The following is a 16,574-nucleotide window of genomic DNA, read 5'->3' as shown; positions in this document are numbered from 1 at the left end:
GTTTGCTATTGACTCAAGAAGCCTGGATCAAAACTTTAGTTTTCATATAAGTATAAGAAGTGGAAAGAACAAAGAACAATATATATAGTGTCTGGGCCTGATTCTCCTCTCAGTTATATCATAGTATATCAGGACACAATCCACTGGAGAGTGACTTTTGATGTACAATCTGGCCCGTTATTTTTAAAAGTAGGCATTTACATTTCTGTTGGGATGCACTATTGGAACACTTTCATATCTGTGCAGCTGAAAACAGCATTCCACACTGATTTGTTCGGAAGAGGACAAGCACTTGTTTTCTTTCTAACATGTTTGGCCTGTCTGCTCTGATCCCTGTTGGATTTTAAACAAAACAGATGCAGAATTTCCAAATAGCTCTTTAGTCACTAAAAACATTCTTGAACTTCATAAGCATTTTTTAAAACTCCATCACCATGTGGAATCTTTTTTTTTAATCCAACCCTATACTGACCTTTTGCAAAGAACCCAAAAGGGGGGCGGGGGTGGAAATGCCTCTATAACAGTTCTCCTCACCTCTAGAAAAAAACACTGAAAGAACAAACCTCATCTCACACAGCTTTGTATAATATAATTTAGCTCAGAGCTAGAACAGCATTAGCTTCATCTACAGGCACTCAACCATGGGATGGAGAGCAATTTTAGAATCGTGCCCCCACCAAACATATGTGATGCTCAGTCAGCATACACTCCCTTTGCTGGTAGCTTTGTGTTCTGTTCTTGCTGAGGAGGTGGTATTCCAGCTCCACACAGACAGAGGTAACTGGCAGATCTAAAAATCTGAAGGGCTTGATTTTTAGATCACCCACAGGTACCATTTCAGTCTACTGGAGTTGTGGGTGCCCAGCACCTCTGAAAAATCAGACTCTAAACTTAATCTCTCATCCAGGATTGTCCTGGAGTCTCCAGGAATTAAAGATTAATCTTTAATTAAAGATTATGTCGTGTGATGAAACCTCCGGGAATATATCCAACCAAAACTGGCAACCCTAGCATTGCCCAGTTTCCATACATAGTTCCTGACTCTGTCATCTGATCCCCTTGAGAAGACCCTGAGCCTCACCGATTTTGCAGGACACCCCAGAGGCATATGCATCAGGTCAGATTGTAGGATCAAGTCTTCTGACTGTGATCTCTTCCCATATCACCCTCTGTGTTTGTACCGTGCTCAGGACAATGGGGACCCAATTCTGTTGGGGCTTTCTGGATACTACCAAAATATGAATAATACTGTACACTGAATTATATACTTTAACTTGTATCCTGATGAAACAATGTAGCTTTCATGTAACAACTGATAAGTGGGGAGGAACATTCAAGACAGTAAAATTAATAAAGTAATTTAAAACACATTACCTTGTCTATATGGAGGTCTGACAAATTGCCGTTGAGAAAGGTTTCGTTGCCTTTGTAGTCGTTGATGGGGCACGAGAGGGGATGAAGATGAAGTAAGAGTTGGAGAAGCAGAGCGTGTGGGATACAGCTGAGAAGGCACAGATAAGGATGCAGAGAAGCGTGGCCAGGCCAATCTTGGCTTAGAAGATGTATGTGGTTTGTTAGGGGTCTGAGAAATTCTTGAGACTACAGAAGACGATGACCTGCCTTGTGAGGCAGGAAGAGATTGTTTTAAAGTGGGAGGCTCTTCCTCCTCTTTTTCTTCTGCAGAGCTTACTTTGTGTATTAGACGAGAGCCCATGGGTTTCCTTTTATCCCTGGCACCATTGCCATTCATATTTGTACTGCCTCTAGAATTGGAGGAAGATGACCATTTTGCAGCTGAAGATAATGTGGGTTTCTCCTCCACTTCTCCCTCCTCCTCCTCATCATCTTTTGAACCTGACTGGCGAGATTTAGATATAGAGGAGAGAGGAGCTTTTGGAGAAGGTTCCACTTTTGATGGTGGCGACTGGAATGGTCCATATTTCTTCTCACTTTTGAATGCTATTCTAGTAGGGACTCTGGAACCTGAATGGTAATTAGGAACTGAAGGATGAGTTCGTCTCAAAGAAGTGGAGGATGACTTTGAAGATAAAGAAGTATCCCTGCTATTCTGATTGTCCTTTGCTGTGTCAGTGATGGAGCTAGAGCTTGGCTGAGAGGGTTTTGATTGATAGGAAGATGAAGATTGTTTATACGAATCTGACACCTGTTCATTTGAAGTGGCTACCCTGGATCCAACATGTCTGCCTGCTGGCAAAGATGAACTTGATCCTCTGGAAGAAGTTGGAGAGTCATGACTACTTTTGTGTTTTTCATCAACTTTACTAATTTGAGAAACTGACTGCTGGAGCTTTGAAAGAGATGAGCTAGAACTTCCCTGAGACAAAGAGGTAGATATTCTCCTAGAAGAAGAGACATCTTTAGGGAATGCAGAATGGGTATTTATTTTGTCATCTGCTTCCTCCTCCTCAGCCACATCCTCATCCTCCTGTAATTTTTCATTACTTTTGTGGGAGATCTGAGCAGGAAGCCAGCCTCTAGAATTTAATAAGGAGAATGGAAGTTGAGACTGACCCGCATGTGCCTTTTGAGAAGGGCTTGGTTCTGAATGGAGAGGTTTTTTAGATGAAAAATGAGAGCCTCCAGTTAATGTTTTTTTAGACAAAGGTATACTTTGTTTTGATTTCGCAAAGGTTTCCTTCACCTCCTTACTGTCCTGATCATCAGGCTGTTGTTTGGAAGTAAAAGACTGTACAAGAGAATACTTTTCTGCAGTAGCCACTGATGAAGACCCAGTAGAAGATGATGAGCCTGATAAAGCTCTTGACCTTGAATCCTGACCATTTGTTACCTGGTGAGAAACACTAGGACTAGAGTGGTGGTTAGTTTTGGTAGATGAGGGAGATCTCCCAGATATTGAGGGCAATGAAGAAGATCGGCGGACTGTAAGCAAAGAGCCTGATTTTGTGGGAGTTTCCTCTATTTCTGTACTAAGAAGTTCATCTTCTGAACCAGGGAGCTGTGATTTTTCTTTGACTGGCTCTCTGCGGTGAACACTAGACTCTACTGAAGGACTTCTTCTTCTAGAATAGATTGCTGCTGAAGATGACAGTCTAGAAGAGGAAGGTGAATGGTCATGTGCAATAGTTGAGGGTAATGGTTTCTCATCTTCACCCTCCAGTTCTCTAGTATCTCTCTCGATATTGGAACTAGACCTAGTGGCACTAGTTGAGGTTAGGCGTGCATTAGTCTGAGGATGAACCTTTGAGGAGACAGCAGAATACGGGGGTTTAGATGGTGGTAGCTTAGATTCTTGACTACTACTGATCTTATTTGGAAACTTATTGATTGTATGAGATGACTTGTGCTTGGGCAAATTAAAACGTTCAGAGGCAGTCTGTCCTAAAAAAGACCTAGAATTAAACCTAGACAAGGAAGAGTCTTGTCTTTTCTCTTCCCCTTCTGTTTCTGTGTCCTTACTATAATTACCATCATCAGCATCCCTTCCCTCAGACTTGCGTTTAGCAGAAGATGGAATGCGTGAGTTAGTCAAAGTATGATTACCAGAAGCAGAAACAGCAGACTGTGATGATGCAGCGGCGGTGGCTAATTTTGGATCCTTCAACATGTGAGGATTAGAACCTGAGTGAAGTTTTGTTTGCAGTGATGGAAGTGAATCTCCATCATGAGAAGAACTGGAACTTGACCTATCATTTCTACTCTCTGCCTCTTTGCCATCATAATTGTCATAACTATCCAGGGTATCAGAGTGAACTAATTTAGAAGAGGGATAGCGTGAATGACTTTGAGAGTTTGTAACTGTTAATGATGTAGGTAATTTAACTGGCACAGAAGAGGTGTGTGGCTTAGTCTGATGGCTCTGGACCACCTTGCGAGACACAGAAGACTGCCGATTCAATGGTAAAGCCAAGTGAGTGTGTTCTGGAGTTTTAGGAGATACTTGACTGGACCCTGTTTTTTTTAATGGCACAGAATCTAGTCTTACTTGCTTTTCCTCCACACTATCTGCAATATCATGAGGTACATTTTCAGCAGGCATATTATCTAAAGGGATTTTAGGGGAAGAAGGAATATTAGAGTTGCCTTGTCTCTGATGCTTTGTTTCATTATCTGTGTACTTAGAAATGGGAGAAGATGCAGAGGATGAGGAGCGTTGGGACAAGGAAGATGAAGAGGAGCCATGTTTGTCTGTGCTCATTTGTCTTGTCCTTACTGGAGTGCGTGGCCTAACTGGTGTTCTACCTGAAGAAAGGACAGAAGGAAATGGCCGGCTAGGAGAGTAGGGTCCAATGTGTCTTCTCTGATCTTGGGTTTTAGGCAATGGTGTTGGCATTTCAATGGAGGAATCTTGATCATCTGTGACTTCAGTGACTTGGGGATCAGGTTCTCGCTCTGATGTCTTTTTAGAGAATAGCTGTGATTTATTCAGCACCCCACTACCAGCCAACAGTTTATTCTTAAACTCAGAAAGAGGACTTTTTGTATCTCCACCACTAGGAGAACTAGATGAATGAACAGCAGTATGCTTAGAGGAAGCTGATGGTTGGATTTTCCGAGAAGGAACAGGAAAGGTTCGAGATGGAGATGAAGGCACATCATCACCAGGTTTTTTAGACTCCATATTATCTTGAATGTTTGTTTGTTGATGAACATTTGAATCATCCCTACTGGCTGCAAAAGAAAAAAAATATATTTTTTAAAAAATTCACAATGATATGTAAAAACAGCATAAAAACTTGCTAAGAAAAATGAATCAGCCAACAAGATCCAGATCATGCTTTAGAACATTGGACAATACTTAATTCAGTGTTAGTCAACCTACTGGGAAATACAAATATCACTACATTATCAATTGGGGAAAACTTAAAATAATAAAAATAAATAATAAGTCAGTTAAGAGTAGGCAATGCGATACAAATAATTGGAGCCAGATCTTCAGCATAGCTTTATTGATTTAACAGATTAATATATTCTAAGGCCAGAAGGGACCATTTTGATCTAGTCCAGCGTTTTTCAAAGTTTGGTATGTTAGATACTGGGTCGCTCTAGTCAGCATCACTGACCAGGACGTTAAAAGTCCCATCGGCAGTGCTGCCCAGCTAAGGCAGGCTAATGCTTACCTGTTTCAACACCGCACTGCACCCCGGAAGCGGCCAGCAACGGGTCCGGCCTCTAGGCAGGGGGGCCCTGGGGCTCTATACGCTGCCCCAAGCACCGTCTCTGCACTCCCATTGGCCAGGAACCAGCCAATGGGAACTGGGGTGGGGGGCGGTGACTGCAGGTGAAAGTCACGCAAAGCCATTTGTGCGCCTCCGCCTAGGAACCAGACCTGCTGCTGGATGCTTCGGGGGCGCAGTGCAGCCCGCAGTGCCAGGACAGGTGGGAAGCCTGCTTCTGCACTCCGGCTGCACCAGCTGACCCAACCTCGCACTCCAACCCCTGCCCCAGCCCTGATCCCTCCACAAACCCAGAACCCCTTCCTGCACCCCAAACTCCTCATCCCCAGCCCCAGTCCAGAGCCTGCATCCCCAGCCCAGAGCCCTGACCCACTCCTGCACCCCAACCCCCTGTCCCAGCCCAGAGCCCCCTCCAACATCCCAAACCCCTCATCCCCAGCTCCACTGGGTCATGGGCATCAACAATTTTCTTCCCCCAGAAAAAAAACACTGATCTAGCGTGATCGCCTGTATAGCACAGGCCATAGAACTTCCCCAAAATAATTCCTAGAGCAGATCTTTTAGAAAACAACCCTGTCTTGGTTTAAAAATTGTCAGTGCTGGAGAAGAAATCCATCATGACTCTTGGTAAATTGTTCCACTGGTTAATTACTTTCACCATTAAAAACATAAGCCTTATTTCCAGTCTGAATTTGTCTAGCTTCAGCTTTCAATGCAGCTATGCTGAAGTATACCAGCTGAGGATCTGACCCTTAATGCTACATTAATAATAGACAACAGATCATGTTTTTGTCTATATAACAATACACTCAAAGTAAAAAGCAAATATTTTTGAGTTTTGCCTAAGTAAGTTTTGCAGAACTTGGTGGATTAACATTTAAAATTTAGTTTTTATATGTTGCATATATTGTAAGGAAGAGTACAAGCAAACAAAATACAGTATAGATTTCACCGAAAATTGTAAAGCAAAAGGAATATATATTTTCATGCAGCAGGTCATGAAACAGCCAGATATATATGTTTACTTAAAATATTTGTTTCTCTTTATACTGTATGTGCTATGAAGGTGATAACTGACTGAATCAGTATTGCCATGACAGATCTAAGTTTTAAAGCTTATAACAAGCTGGCTATTAAAGAACCTCTGAAATGAAACAGTGTTATGAAACTCTGCAGTTTAGTGGAATAAAAAGCCAATGACTGCAATAAAAAGTTACACAAACAAGTCAATGGCAAGAATGTATAGACTGAGTCATAGGCACACAATACTTACCTGTTGGCATAATGACACTGAAGGCTTTAGACTGAGGACCTTGTCCCCTCCTGTTTGCTGCACGAATTTTGAAAATATAGCGTTCCCCAGGCTGCAGACCATCTATTATGGCAGAAGTAGTACCTCCACGGTAGGTGATGGACTTTGCTCCGAATGGTTTGAGAGCCGGGGCGTATGAAAGAATGTATTCTGAAATGATTTGGCAGACGGTTGGAAGGAGGAAACTGAAAACAGTCCTGTTTCCAGTGGACAGACTGTATGGGTAGGATGAATTAGAACGTGCATTACTAAAATTAATACATTAGCAATGCACGTCGAGTCAACAGCTGGAGTATAAAGACATGATATACAGTAAACTAAATAAACATTCTTTCAACGTATTGGACAAGAATATATGTTTATATAGTAAATTAGCTGATTAAGCATACAGAATACAGGAGATAAATCCTACAGAATATTTAAGCAACAACCTTCATTATTGATGGTTATACCAACCAATAATTGTGGTGGGAGCTATGCATCCCAAATGGAAAGCAACTGGAAAAAAATAATGGTTACAAAGTCAAATACTGGGTGGTTTAGCTATTGCTATCACAATTTTTGCTTATGAACACTGAAGAGTCAAAACATTCTACACTCAGCATTTATTCTAATACAAATGTAATGAATTGAATCTAATGATAGTTAGAAAAATTGTTGAACATAATGAAACACTAACATTCTAACCAGTTTTTAATTGCCTTATAGCTACTGGCAATAAAGTCTGATGCAACCAATAACTGTTCTGTTTTGCTATTACAGAGTTATTTATGTTAGTAAAATAGTGGTGGTACTGATTGTAAATACTCTGATAGTTAGTCAGCAGGTTCAAACCTTTTAATTCAAGTAGAAATTATAAAAATGTTTGATACAAAACAGTGTATGTACCCAACTAACCTTTAAGACATGCAATATTAAAAACAGGTAAAATATTTTGATTAGTGCTGCTTATTCTTTTATCGTTTATTTGCTATAGAGTCCAACATCAGGACTCTATAATCACTCTGTAATCACTTTGCACTTTAAGGCCCCAATCCTGCAGAAGGATCCCCACTATCACATAGAGTCCAGTTAGCTTTTGTGGGACTCCACCAGATGCAGAGATCCTTGGCAATACTGGGACCTTAGGTTCCCTACTAACACAGCATTTAAGCAGGAGCTTAATTTGAAGCCCATGAGTAGTCCCATTGCAGCCAGTGAGTCTACTCACGTGTTTAAAAGTTAAGCACATGCTTAAATGCTTTTGTGGATTAGGGCCTTAATTAGTATAGTTGTCCATATAGAGCAACTATATAGTATATTAAATGCTTGCCTTGATAAGTTGAGATCTTATCTAAAAGAAATACCTTAACCTAATGATGGACAGATGGTAGTAACAACACACATGCTCCATCCAACACAGTTAAATACATATTTCCCCCTCACTGACATACAACATTCATTAACTGTAATGGGAGATGTTCACCCTGTGCAGGGGACCAGCACAAGATCTAGGCACTATTTAAGTCCCTCTGAAAACAGCACCTCTCAAAATAAGACTGAAGTGGTGCTGAGGCCTGACACTGGCCATCTGCACTTGGGTGAATTTCTCCCTAATGGGAATAATTTATGCATGAAGGGGAACATATAACCTATAGTTTTCCCCTTTACACTCTCACAAGGCCTTGATTCAGAGAGTAGCATTTTTCGTGTAGTAACCTGCAAGATGCCTTTTTCATCCCTCTATAATTTTTAAAATCTTATTATTAGTCACAAAACAGAACTTTGGAAACTCTTTTCTAGGACTACGGAGAAGTGCTCCAGTGGACCTCCCGCAGGCATGACTGCGGACGGTTCGCTGGTCCCGCGGCTCGGCTGGACCTCCCTCAGGCACGCCTGCGGCAGCTCAAGCAGAGCCGCCGGACCTGCGAACCGTCCGCAGCTGCGGGAGGTCCAGCCAAGCCGCGCGACCAGCGGACCCTCCGCAGTCATGCCCGCGGGAGGTCTGCTGCTCCCGCGGCTCGGGGGCGCCTCCCGGGCATGACTGCTTGGGGCGGCCAAATTTGTAGAGCCGCCCCTGCTAATAAAACAGCTGTATAATGTTCCAAAGGGATGGAGAGAAAAGCTAGCGGTTCCTTCAGTCATGGGTGAACGGAAGTAGCCTGATTACCTGTATATGGAGTTTTGAGGGGAGATGGGGAGGGGGGAATACTGGAAGTTTGTTCAAATCCCATCCAATTAAATTACTACTGATTGGCATACACTCCTTCTGTGGTAACTGTTGCTTCTGTATGAAATATCCAGCCATCAATGTTTTATGCTTGTTTCTTCAAGAGGGACTTTCACATTACGGTAAACTTTAAAAAATCATGAAACATAATTCCACCCATTCTGATGATTATCCTACTACCCATGCTCCTTTTTTTTAATCATCAAAAGGTCACTGTACTGCCTCCATAAACAACTTTCCCCCCTTCTTGGTACAGGAGTTAAATCATATGATTGTATTTGTGACATCACAATCATTTTGATGGCAAAGGCTTTGTGACATCCAGGCAAAGCACAATGGCTTCACTGAAGCACATGGCAAAAGCTGAAGCAGAGCTGGAAAGGAGAAAACTCTCCCGCATATGCAAGAACTGTTAATAAGAGAAGATTACTGGTATGGTCAGCTGCTCTTTGCATGAAATTTCCTTTATTTCAGCTCACCACAGAGTGGAAGTCCCTTCTTGAAGAACTTGAGCTCCCTACAGTTGTACATTACATACAGCAGCAGTGTCAGTTTACCTTTATTACTATAGTGTGATTTCTGCAGGTCACTTTGTCTTTATTTTCTCTCTCAATCTATTAAGTGGCAGAAATTACCTACCTTTTACTTTTCCTTCACTCTCTGCAAGAGGGTCCCAAGATGCAGTGACAGAGGTTGTTTTGCCTTTTATTGGCCAAACATCTAAATTTTCAGGTGCACTTGCAGGAGCTGTGAAATAATACACAAGAATGGAAATTAAGGTCAGAAGTCATGGTTATACACAATGGCATATTTTTTGCCCATGTTTGCATCCCAACACCTTCTGTGCAACTATTTCAAAGACAAAACATGAAAAGCATTGCTAAAATATAGATCCACCTGTAGCTGCAGTAGATCTAATTTTCAAAAGGTATGTCAAGTTGTAGATAATTTTGATACATACCAGCTTCTGGGGTTCGTTGGTAAACGGAAACACTCCATTTGCCTTCCCTTTCTCCCTCTGAAATTCGCACTGCAAACTCATACATGGTGTCTGGTATCAGCTTGTCCACTAACACCCGTCTGTTAGGCACTTGTTTGTAATCCCACCTTGCTGATTCCCCTTTCTCTCGATAACGAACAGCGTATCGCCTGGGAATGGAAATGTGAGAGCCAAAAATTCAGCAACTGAAGTCATTAGAATCAAAGACAGTTCAAGCCTTTTTCTACTAATGTGCTTGGCTAAAAAAAAAAGTCAGTGATAGGGGAAGAGTGAGCAACCATGAGCTAAACAATCTCTTTTAGAACATGTCTACATGAGGAGCATGTCACCAGGATAGGTATAGAGGTAAATTATACCAGCAAAGCACTCCTCAAATGGACGCAGCTTACACTGGCAAAACTACTCTTTTATCAGTATAGCTTATTCCACTACCCTGGAATGAAACAAGCAACATGAATAAAAGTGCAGTTTTGCTGGTATAACTGCATCTACGCAACAGATTTCTGCCAGCACAGCTCTTCACATGCCTGACCAATGTAGCTGTGCTGGCAGAACTCTGTGGCGCAGACATTGTGTCACCGTACTGATCACTGTAGTATCTAGGTTCCCCCCAATGCTAAGGTGAATGAGATGGAAGCTGATTGCGCCTTGGGAGGAACTCACTCTAGGGGAAATCAGGTAGCGTTTGCATGGCTGTCCTCCAACAGGGGCTGTGACAGAGAGGAGAGCCTTACTTTGGAGGCTGGGGTTACTGGGAGCTCTGCCACTGGAGTCTGCCTGTGGGATGAGCTATATCAGCATATCTCAGGGTTGCACTCTCCTGAGCCAGGATCTTTTGGCTGTAGGTTCCCCCAGTGGATCAAGGATTCCAGGCACCATCCACCACCACAATCCCCATCCAAGTGGGATTTTACCTCACTAGGGGCCAAGCACCCTGAAGTTAATATATCCCGTTGTCATATACTTAGATTGCAAGCCTTTGAGGCAAGGGCCTTCTTTTCGTGACACATGTGTACAGCACAGAATGGTGCCTGATCCTGATCGGGGCCACTAGAAGCTACTGAAATACAAATGAAGAGTAATACTAAAAATGTTCCTTAGCATCTTTTAAGCACACATTTTTCTGTTTCTTTAGTTGAGTCAATCACATTAAGCCAGGTGCCTTTTTAGTCTTTATGGCTCCTTTCTTATAACAGGGTGGCTTGTCCTTGGGCTGGAGAGCCTGGGGCTAAGCCAACCCTGATTCCAAAATGAGCCTCACCTGAAGCGAATCAGGTTCTCTAATTTAAAGGCAGTAGGAAGCTGCAGAGGGGTGACTGGTTGAGAAATAGAGGGAAGATTGAGTTCCAGCCAGAAAGGGCTGAGAGCTGGTGGCTTCAGGTAGAGTTTATGATTTTCGATTTATCTGTGAGGTTGGACTCAATCAGTCATGATATTCTTGCTCAATAACTTTCTTCAGTCTTTTTAAACCCTGAAATGGGTCCTAAGCCCCAAAATTTGGATCTGAACTGTCCCCAAATTTAGATGTTTCTAGATATGAGATTTTGTCTTTCTATCAACTACTTTGGTTAAGAGGAGAAACTCTTATAAATCTTGGATTGAAAATTGACCAGCAGAGGTTTACAACCCTTCTAGTTTGAGGCCTTGTATCTCCCTGTCAGACGCTCTATCAGGCCAGGGAGAGCTTTCCCCATAAACTAAAAACTCCAGTTTATCTAGTATATCACACACATAGTGGAGCAAATTAAGGCTGCCAGTACTGTTAAGATAGAGGGGAAAGAGAGTGCAATGAGACCTTTATACGGTTAACAAGAATATCCCAAGTTATAATAGCTAATGCTAACAAAATTTTGGAAGGGATATTAAATCTTCATACTTCAGAATTTAAGCCAATCTCTAAGTATTAGAGAACTAGATGAGCCCTGATGTGGGAACACATTTTCCTACATCTACCTACTTCAGGGTTCTTACTCTGTCCTCTGAAGCATCTGGTGCTGGCCACTGTCAGAGACAGGATATTGATGTATATAGACCCTTGATCCAATATGGCAATTCCTATGTTCATATTTTGCCTTCAATCAAGCTATGCCTGTAACTATACTTTATTATTTAAATGGCAAACAAAGCTGTAAACAATGAAATCTTTAGTATACATCTTGAAAACAACATCACCACAAAGTAAAGTACCTGGTTGGGTCAACCTTCTTCGGTTTTTCATATATGGGATCCGTCCATGCAACAAGCACAGATTGAGAGGACATAACACGAACACTTATGTCTTTTGCCTCCTCTAGCTCATCCTCCTCTGAAATGACAAGGTAACACAGTGAGTCAGTAATGAGAACTTTGGAGATCTCAATGCAGCAGTAATTCTGCCGCAAGAACATTACCGTAAATATACTGTACTGATAAATGACTAACACAGATGATGGCACAGGATACACTGAGAACAGGGAGAACCCCACAGCAATATGATTCTCCCTGCTACATGTCTTTGTACAAGAATAAGGTGCGGTTCTGTTGTGCAGAATTCTATAAGCGTTTAGCCAATCATAACCAGTTATTTATAGCAGACAAATTATTAAAATACTCCCATTCCTTGCCCACAGCAAACCCACCACGAGGGCTGTGCAGAGGATAGAAATTCCAATTCATGAATGATTTTGAAATTTGGTTTCATTGTGAATTGTAGGGAAACCAGAAAATTTAGAAATTATCTGTGAAGGAAATTTTTTTTAAAAAATTGCTTTGGATCAATCAAAAGGGTTTTTTCCTATAAAAATGAAATGTTTCATTTCAATTTCAACTTTTTTATTTTTAAATATAGAATATAAAATATTTTAAGAGTCACTTCAAAATGATAAATCAAAATGTTTCATTCCAAAAACGTCATGGGGGGGGGGGGAGTGGGAGAATAAAATTTCAGCTAAATCAACATAATTCCTCAAAGTATTCTGATTTGGGTGGATCTGCACATTTTCTGACAGGAAATGGTTCCATCAAAGTATTTCTGACCAGCTCTGCTCACCACCTTGTGAACAGGACAGTGTATGCCAGTGGTTCTCAAACTTTTGTACTGGTGATCCCTTTCACATAGCTAGCCTCTGAGTGAGACTCCCCTTATAAATTAAAAACACAATTTTATATATTTAACACGATTATAAATGCCAGAGGCAAAGCAGGGTTTGGGGTGGAGACTGACAGCTTGTGACCCCCCATGTAGTAACCTCATGACCCCTTGAGGGGTCCCGACCCCCAGTTTGAGAACCCCTGATCTATGCTTACTGTTATTACAATAACAATCATTCTCCAGATATTCCCAGGGCACAGAACAAATGAAGCACAAGGTTCACGCCCCCAGGGCTCTGCAGAATGTAAAATTTGGAAATTGTTCAGGTCTGAGGAGGGCTGGGACCAGTAAATCTTTGACCATGCAGAGCCACAGTCACTCTGCAAAGGGGAAAGTGATCCAGCTCCAGGGCTTAGTGCAGTCCTGAGGTTGTAGTATTTGCCACAGAGGAGCTCTACTGCTGCTTCAGTCAAGGAGTGATGGAAAAGGATTCCTCTCCAGGCCAGGCCCCACAGAAATCTCAAGTGCACATTCCAGTGACTTTGGCTGTGAACTGGGACCAGGATTTAGTCCTTTATTAATATCAGCGTGAATACAAACATTAATGCGGTAAAATTGGATTTCTCCCCCCCCCCCTTCATATTTTACGGTGTACTTTTTCAATAACACTTCACTGCTACGCTGGTATTTCTGAATAGCTAGGCTGGTTGTGTGTTTGTTTGTTTAAATATCTTATCCAAGGACCAGCTAGATCTCAAATTTGGTTATCCAAAATGAAAATATGATTATCCCAATATGATAGTATCTAGCTTTTATATAGCACTTTTCATCGCTAGATCTCTAAGTGTTTTTACAAAGGAGAGCAGTATCATCACCCACCATTATATAGATCGGGAAATTGAGGCATATGCAGGAGAAATAATTTGCCCAATGTCACCCAGCAGGGCAGCAACAGAGTAGGAACTGAACCCAGGTTTCCTGGTCCAGTGTGCTATCCACTAGAGCACATTGCCTCACTCTGTATAGCTTTGCAGCTAAAATGAGTTTTATTTTTTTTAAATTCAACTGATCAACAGTTTCCTCCCTTATGGACAGGAAGGCCAATCTGTTCAGAACTGCCTTTATAATATCAGCCATCCTGAGGTCAGAACTGAAAAATGGCCATCAGCTTCAATTTCCTTGTAAATGCCACTGAGTAGCAGTTGTACTGCCCACTGCATTTCAGAGACTGGGCCTACTCATTTGCACTGTGCACTCTCCCTTAAGTTCAATATAGGATACATCTGGCTGTCTTGTGTGTTCAGTTTCATTAACAACAAACCTGAAACAGGGAACCACTTTTCAGTCTCAGCTTGATGCGCCAATCAGTCAGTAACAAATCATGGCTACATCTATACACACACACACCCCACTTTCCATGGGGATTGAACCTAGGCCCTTCAACACCAAAAGTACAAGCTCCTGCTTCTGAGCAGAAGGAGAACTCTTTGTACTGTGAGTAGAAGGGTATTACAGTTATTGAGGCTAGCCTCAGGGAGGAACGTGCACCAAGGGCCTGAGTCAAAGCCCATTGAAATCCACTGAAAAACTTCCAATACCTTCAACAGGCTTTGGATGAAACTCGAACACTGTGTGTTATGGTTAACATGCTTAGTGCCAGTGTAAGACAATGGCTTGTCTGTAGACAATATGTAATTATATTTTACTTGTCAAGAGCAAAATTTTGGTTGCCCAGGAAAACAGGGTTTTTCCAAGCCTAACAACCACTATTTAAAAGAAGTAAGAATTTTTTTCCCCATTAGAAAGTGGATTTTCAGCCATCTCTGTTTAACGGAAGCATCATCTTGAAACAAGATACAGAATGACAAATGAAAACCATGTAATTTCTCTACAAGGTGTGATTTTAAAATGGAAAAAATTAGCATGACAGATTGATGATGTGACCTTCCAAGGAGAAGTCTGAGCCATGACACCAATATAACATAGTGCCCAGATCAGTAATAGTTAATTTCATCACCCTGTTAAAACATCTAAAATGGTCCTCTATCCCCAGCATACGCTAACTGTACTATGATGTGGTGAGAAAAATGCCCGGCCATGTTGATGACTTAAAGCCACGAGTTCATTTCTAACCTCAGTTACAGTACACAGATGTGCACTACCTCATTTCTGGGAAAGACGGGGAAGCTGCTGATACCTACCCCCTCTGAAAATCAGGGAACTAGCACAGATGTTTACATTCAGGCACTCAAGCCTGAAAATGTGGGCCTGGATCCTCAATGGGCCCACCCCTCTTTCTCTTATAGTCACTAGGAGCTTTGCCACTGGCTGCAGTCCTTTAGGCACAAATCTATTGAGTCCATTATGAACAAATCTATTCTATTGTTATTTTTTACTAATTGAATTACAGGAGCAACCAGAGACATCAGCCAGGGTCAGTGCCCCAGTGTGTTAGGTACTGTACAAAAAATCTAGTAAGAGACAGCTCCTGTCCCAGTCTATAGTCACAAAGCAGCATATATTTCACTTTTTATACACATGGCTCCACAACTTGCCTGCAAAAATGAAAACAACATACCTGAGACCTTTCTCTTGGTTAAAGCTGCACTATAGACTGGCTGACTCTGTCTTTGGGAATTCCTTGACTGCAGTGAAACCACATAAACCGATTCAGATGCTACATGTAAGAAAAAGCACAGAGACTTTTCTATAATCTTTCCCACAGCAATGGTAAACAATGTTTCAATATTGTCAAGCAGACATCTTGTCACATTTTTATTAGGGAAATTCTATCTCTAGAGGAGGGGAAATCAGTTTCCTTGAGAGGTAACTTAGAAATCATTAGCATTTACAACTAGAGGTTTTCATATGCATAGGTGTATATGACGGCATTTTAGAGGCAGGTACACTATCTATAACATGAAATAGTGTAGCATAAATCTCATAATCTGAAGTTTGTTTGTTTGTTTTTTACTTTCTTCTGAAAATTTTCCAATTACTTTTAAAACATTATTTGCTCATTTTCTCTCTCTCTCTTTTTCTCTCAATGGCAGCTGACTTGTAAAATAAAGGCAGTGAAAGACAAATGCTGCAGTTTAAAACACTGCACAGTATTTTTCATCATTATTTACTGCCTGATCCAGTGCTCACTGAGTTAATGAAAAGAATCCCAACGACTTCAGCTGATATTGCCCCTGAACAACGCAGGATGATATTTACCCTTAGTTATATTGATGTGTGATAGAGACAGAGAGCACAGAGAGCTTCTCCCACACACATATCTCATCCCAGCAGCAGCGCCACAGGGTTCCAAACCAGCTTGCTGGGCTGCAGGAGTGACTTGCACAGAACTTGGAGGGAGGAGCACAGGTTGCAGGAGGGAAGAGTTTGGAGGAAGCATAAGGAAGTCAGTGTGTGTGCACATGGCTAGAATGCTAGCTAGAATCGCAACAGCCCTGCAAAGAGTTCTCTTCATAAAGAGACAGTTTAGTTTAGTGTTAGCAACTTGGAGTCCTCTGATGCAGTAAGCAGTAAAGTTTACTGCGGCGTGTACTCCTTACCTCTCTGAATTATTTGGCCTATGACAGGAGGATGACTCAGGAAACTTCCACACAGCCAGCCCTGCTCAGTATAGTAAGAAGGATGACTTGTTGACTCAGTATAGTAAGAAGGATCTTGCCTTCCATGATAAATATTACCTGCTAATTAATGTCTTGATTCAGCAAGGTACTTGAGGCCATGCCTAACTTTAAGTCTGATTTCAGTGGGGTTACTCACAGGCTTAAAGTTAGACACATTCTTAAGAATCTTGTTGAATCTGGACCTAA

General features: G+C 41.7%; 1 protein-coding gene across 1 annotated transcript in view; it reads right to left on the bottom strand.

Annotated features, from left to right (window-relative positions):
* The window catches only part of FNDC1 (fibronectin type III domain containing 1), a 106,354-nt gene that overhangs the window by 57,338 nt on the left and 32,442 nt on the right, over positions 1–16,574 (bottom strand). Inside the window, exons 3-8 of the mRNA XM_045010310.1 lie at positions 15,326–15,424; positions 11,865–11,982; positions 9,639–9,826; positions 9,317–9,424; positions 6,430–6,618; positions 1,375–4,650 (exon numbers count right to left, since the gene is read on the bottom strand). Coding sequence (XP_044866245.1) covers positions 1,375–4,650; positions 6,430–6,618; positions 9,317–9,424; positions 9,639–9,826; positions 11,865–11,982; positions 15,326–15,424 — 3,978 coding nt within the window. The remainder of the gene's footprint in view (positions 1–1,374; positions 4,651–6,429; positions 6,619–9,316; positions 9,425–9,638; positions 9,827–11,864; positions 11,983–15,325; positions 15,425–16,574) is intronic.

Source organism: Mauremys mutica, chromosome 3 (genome assembly GCF_020497125.1).
Source record: "Mauremys mutica isolate MM-2020 ecotype Southern chromosome 3, ASM2049712v1, whole genome shotgun sequence".
Lineage (NCBI taxonomy): Eukaryota > Metazoa > Chordata > Testudines > Geoemydidae > Mauremys > Mauremys mutica.
The sequence above is the reverse complement of the archived record's forward strand: the minus strand, read 5'-3'. Positions and strand labels throughout refer to the sequence as shown.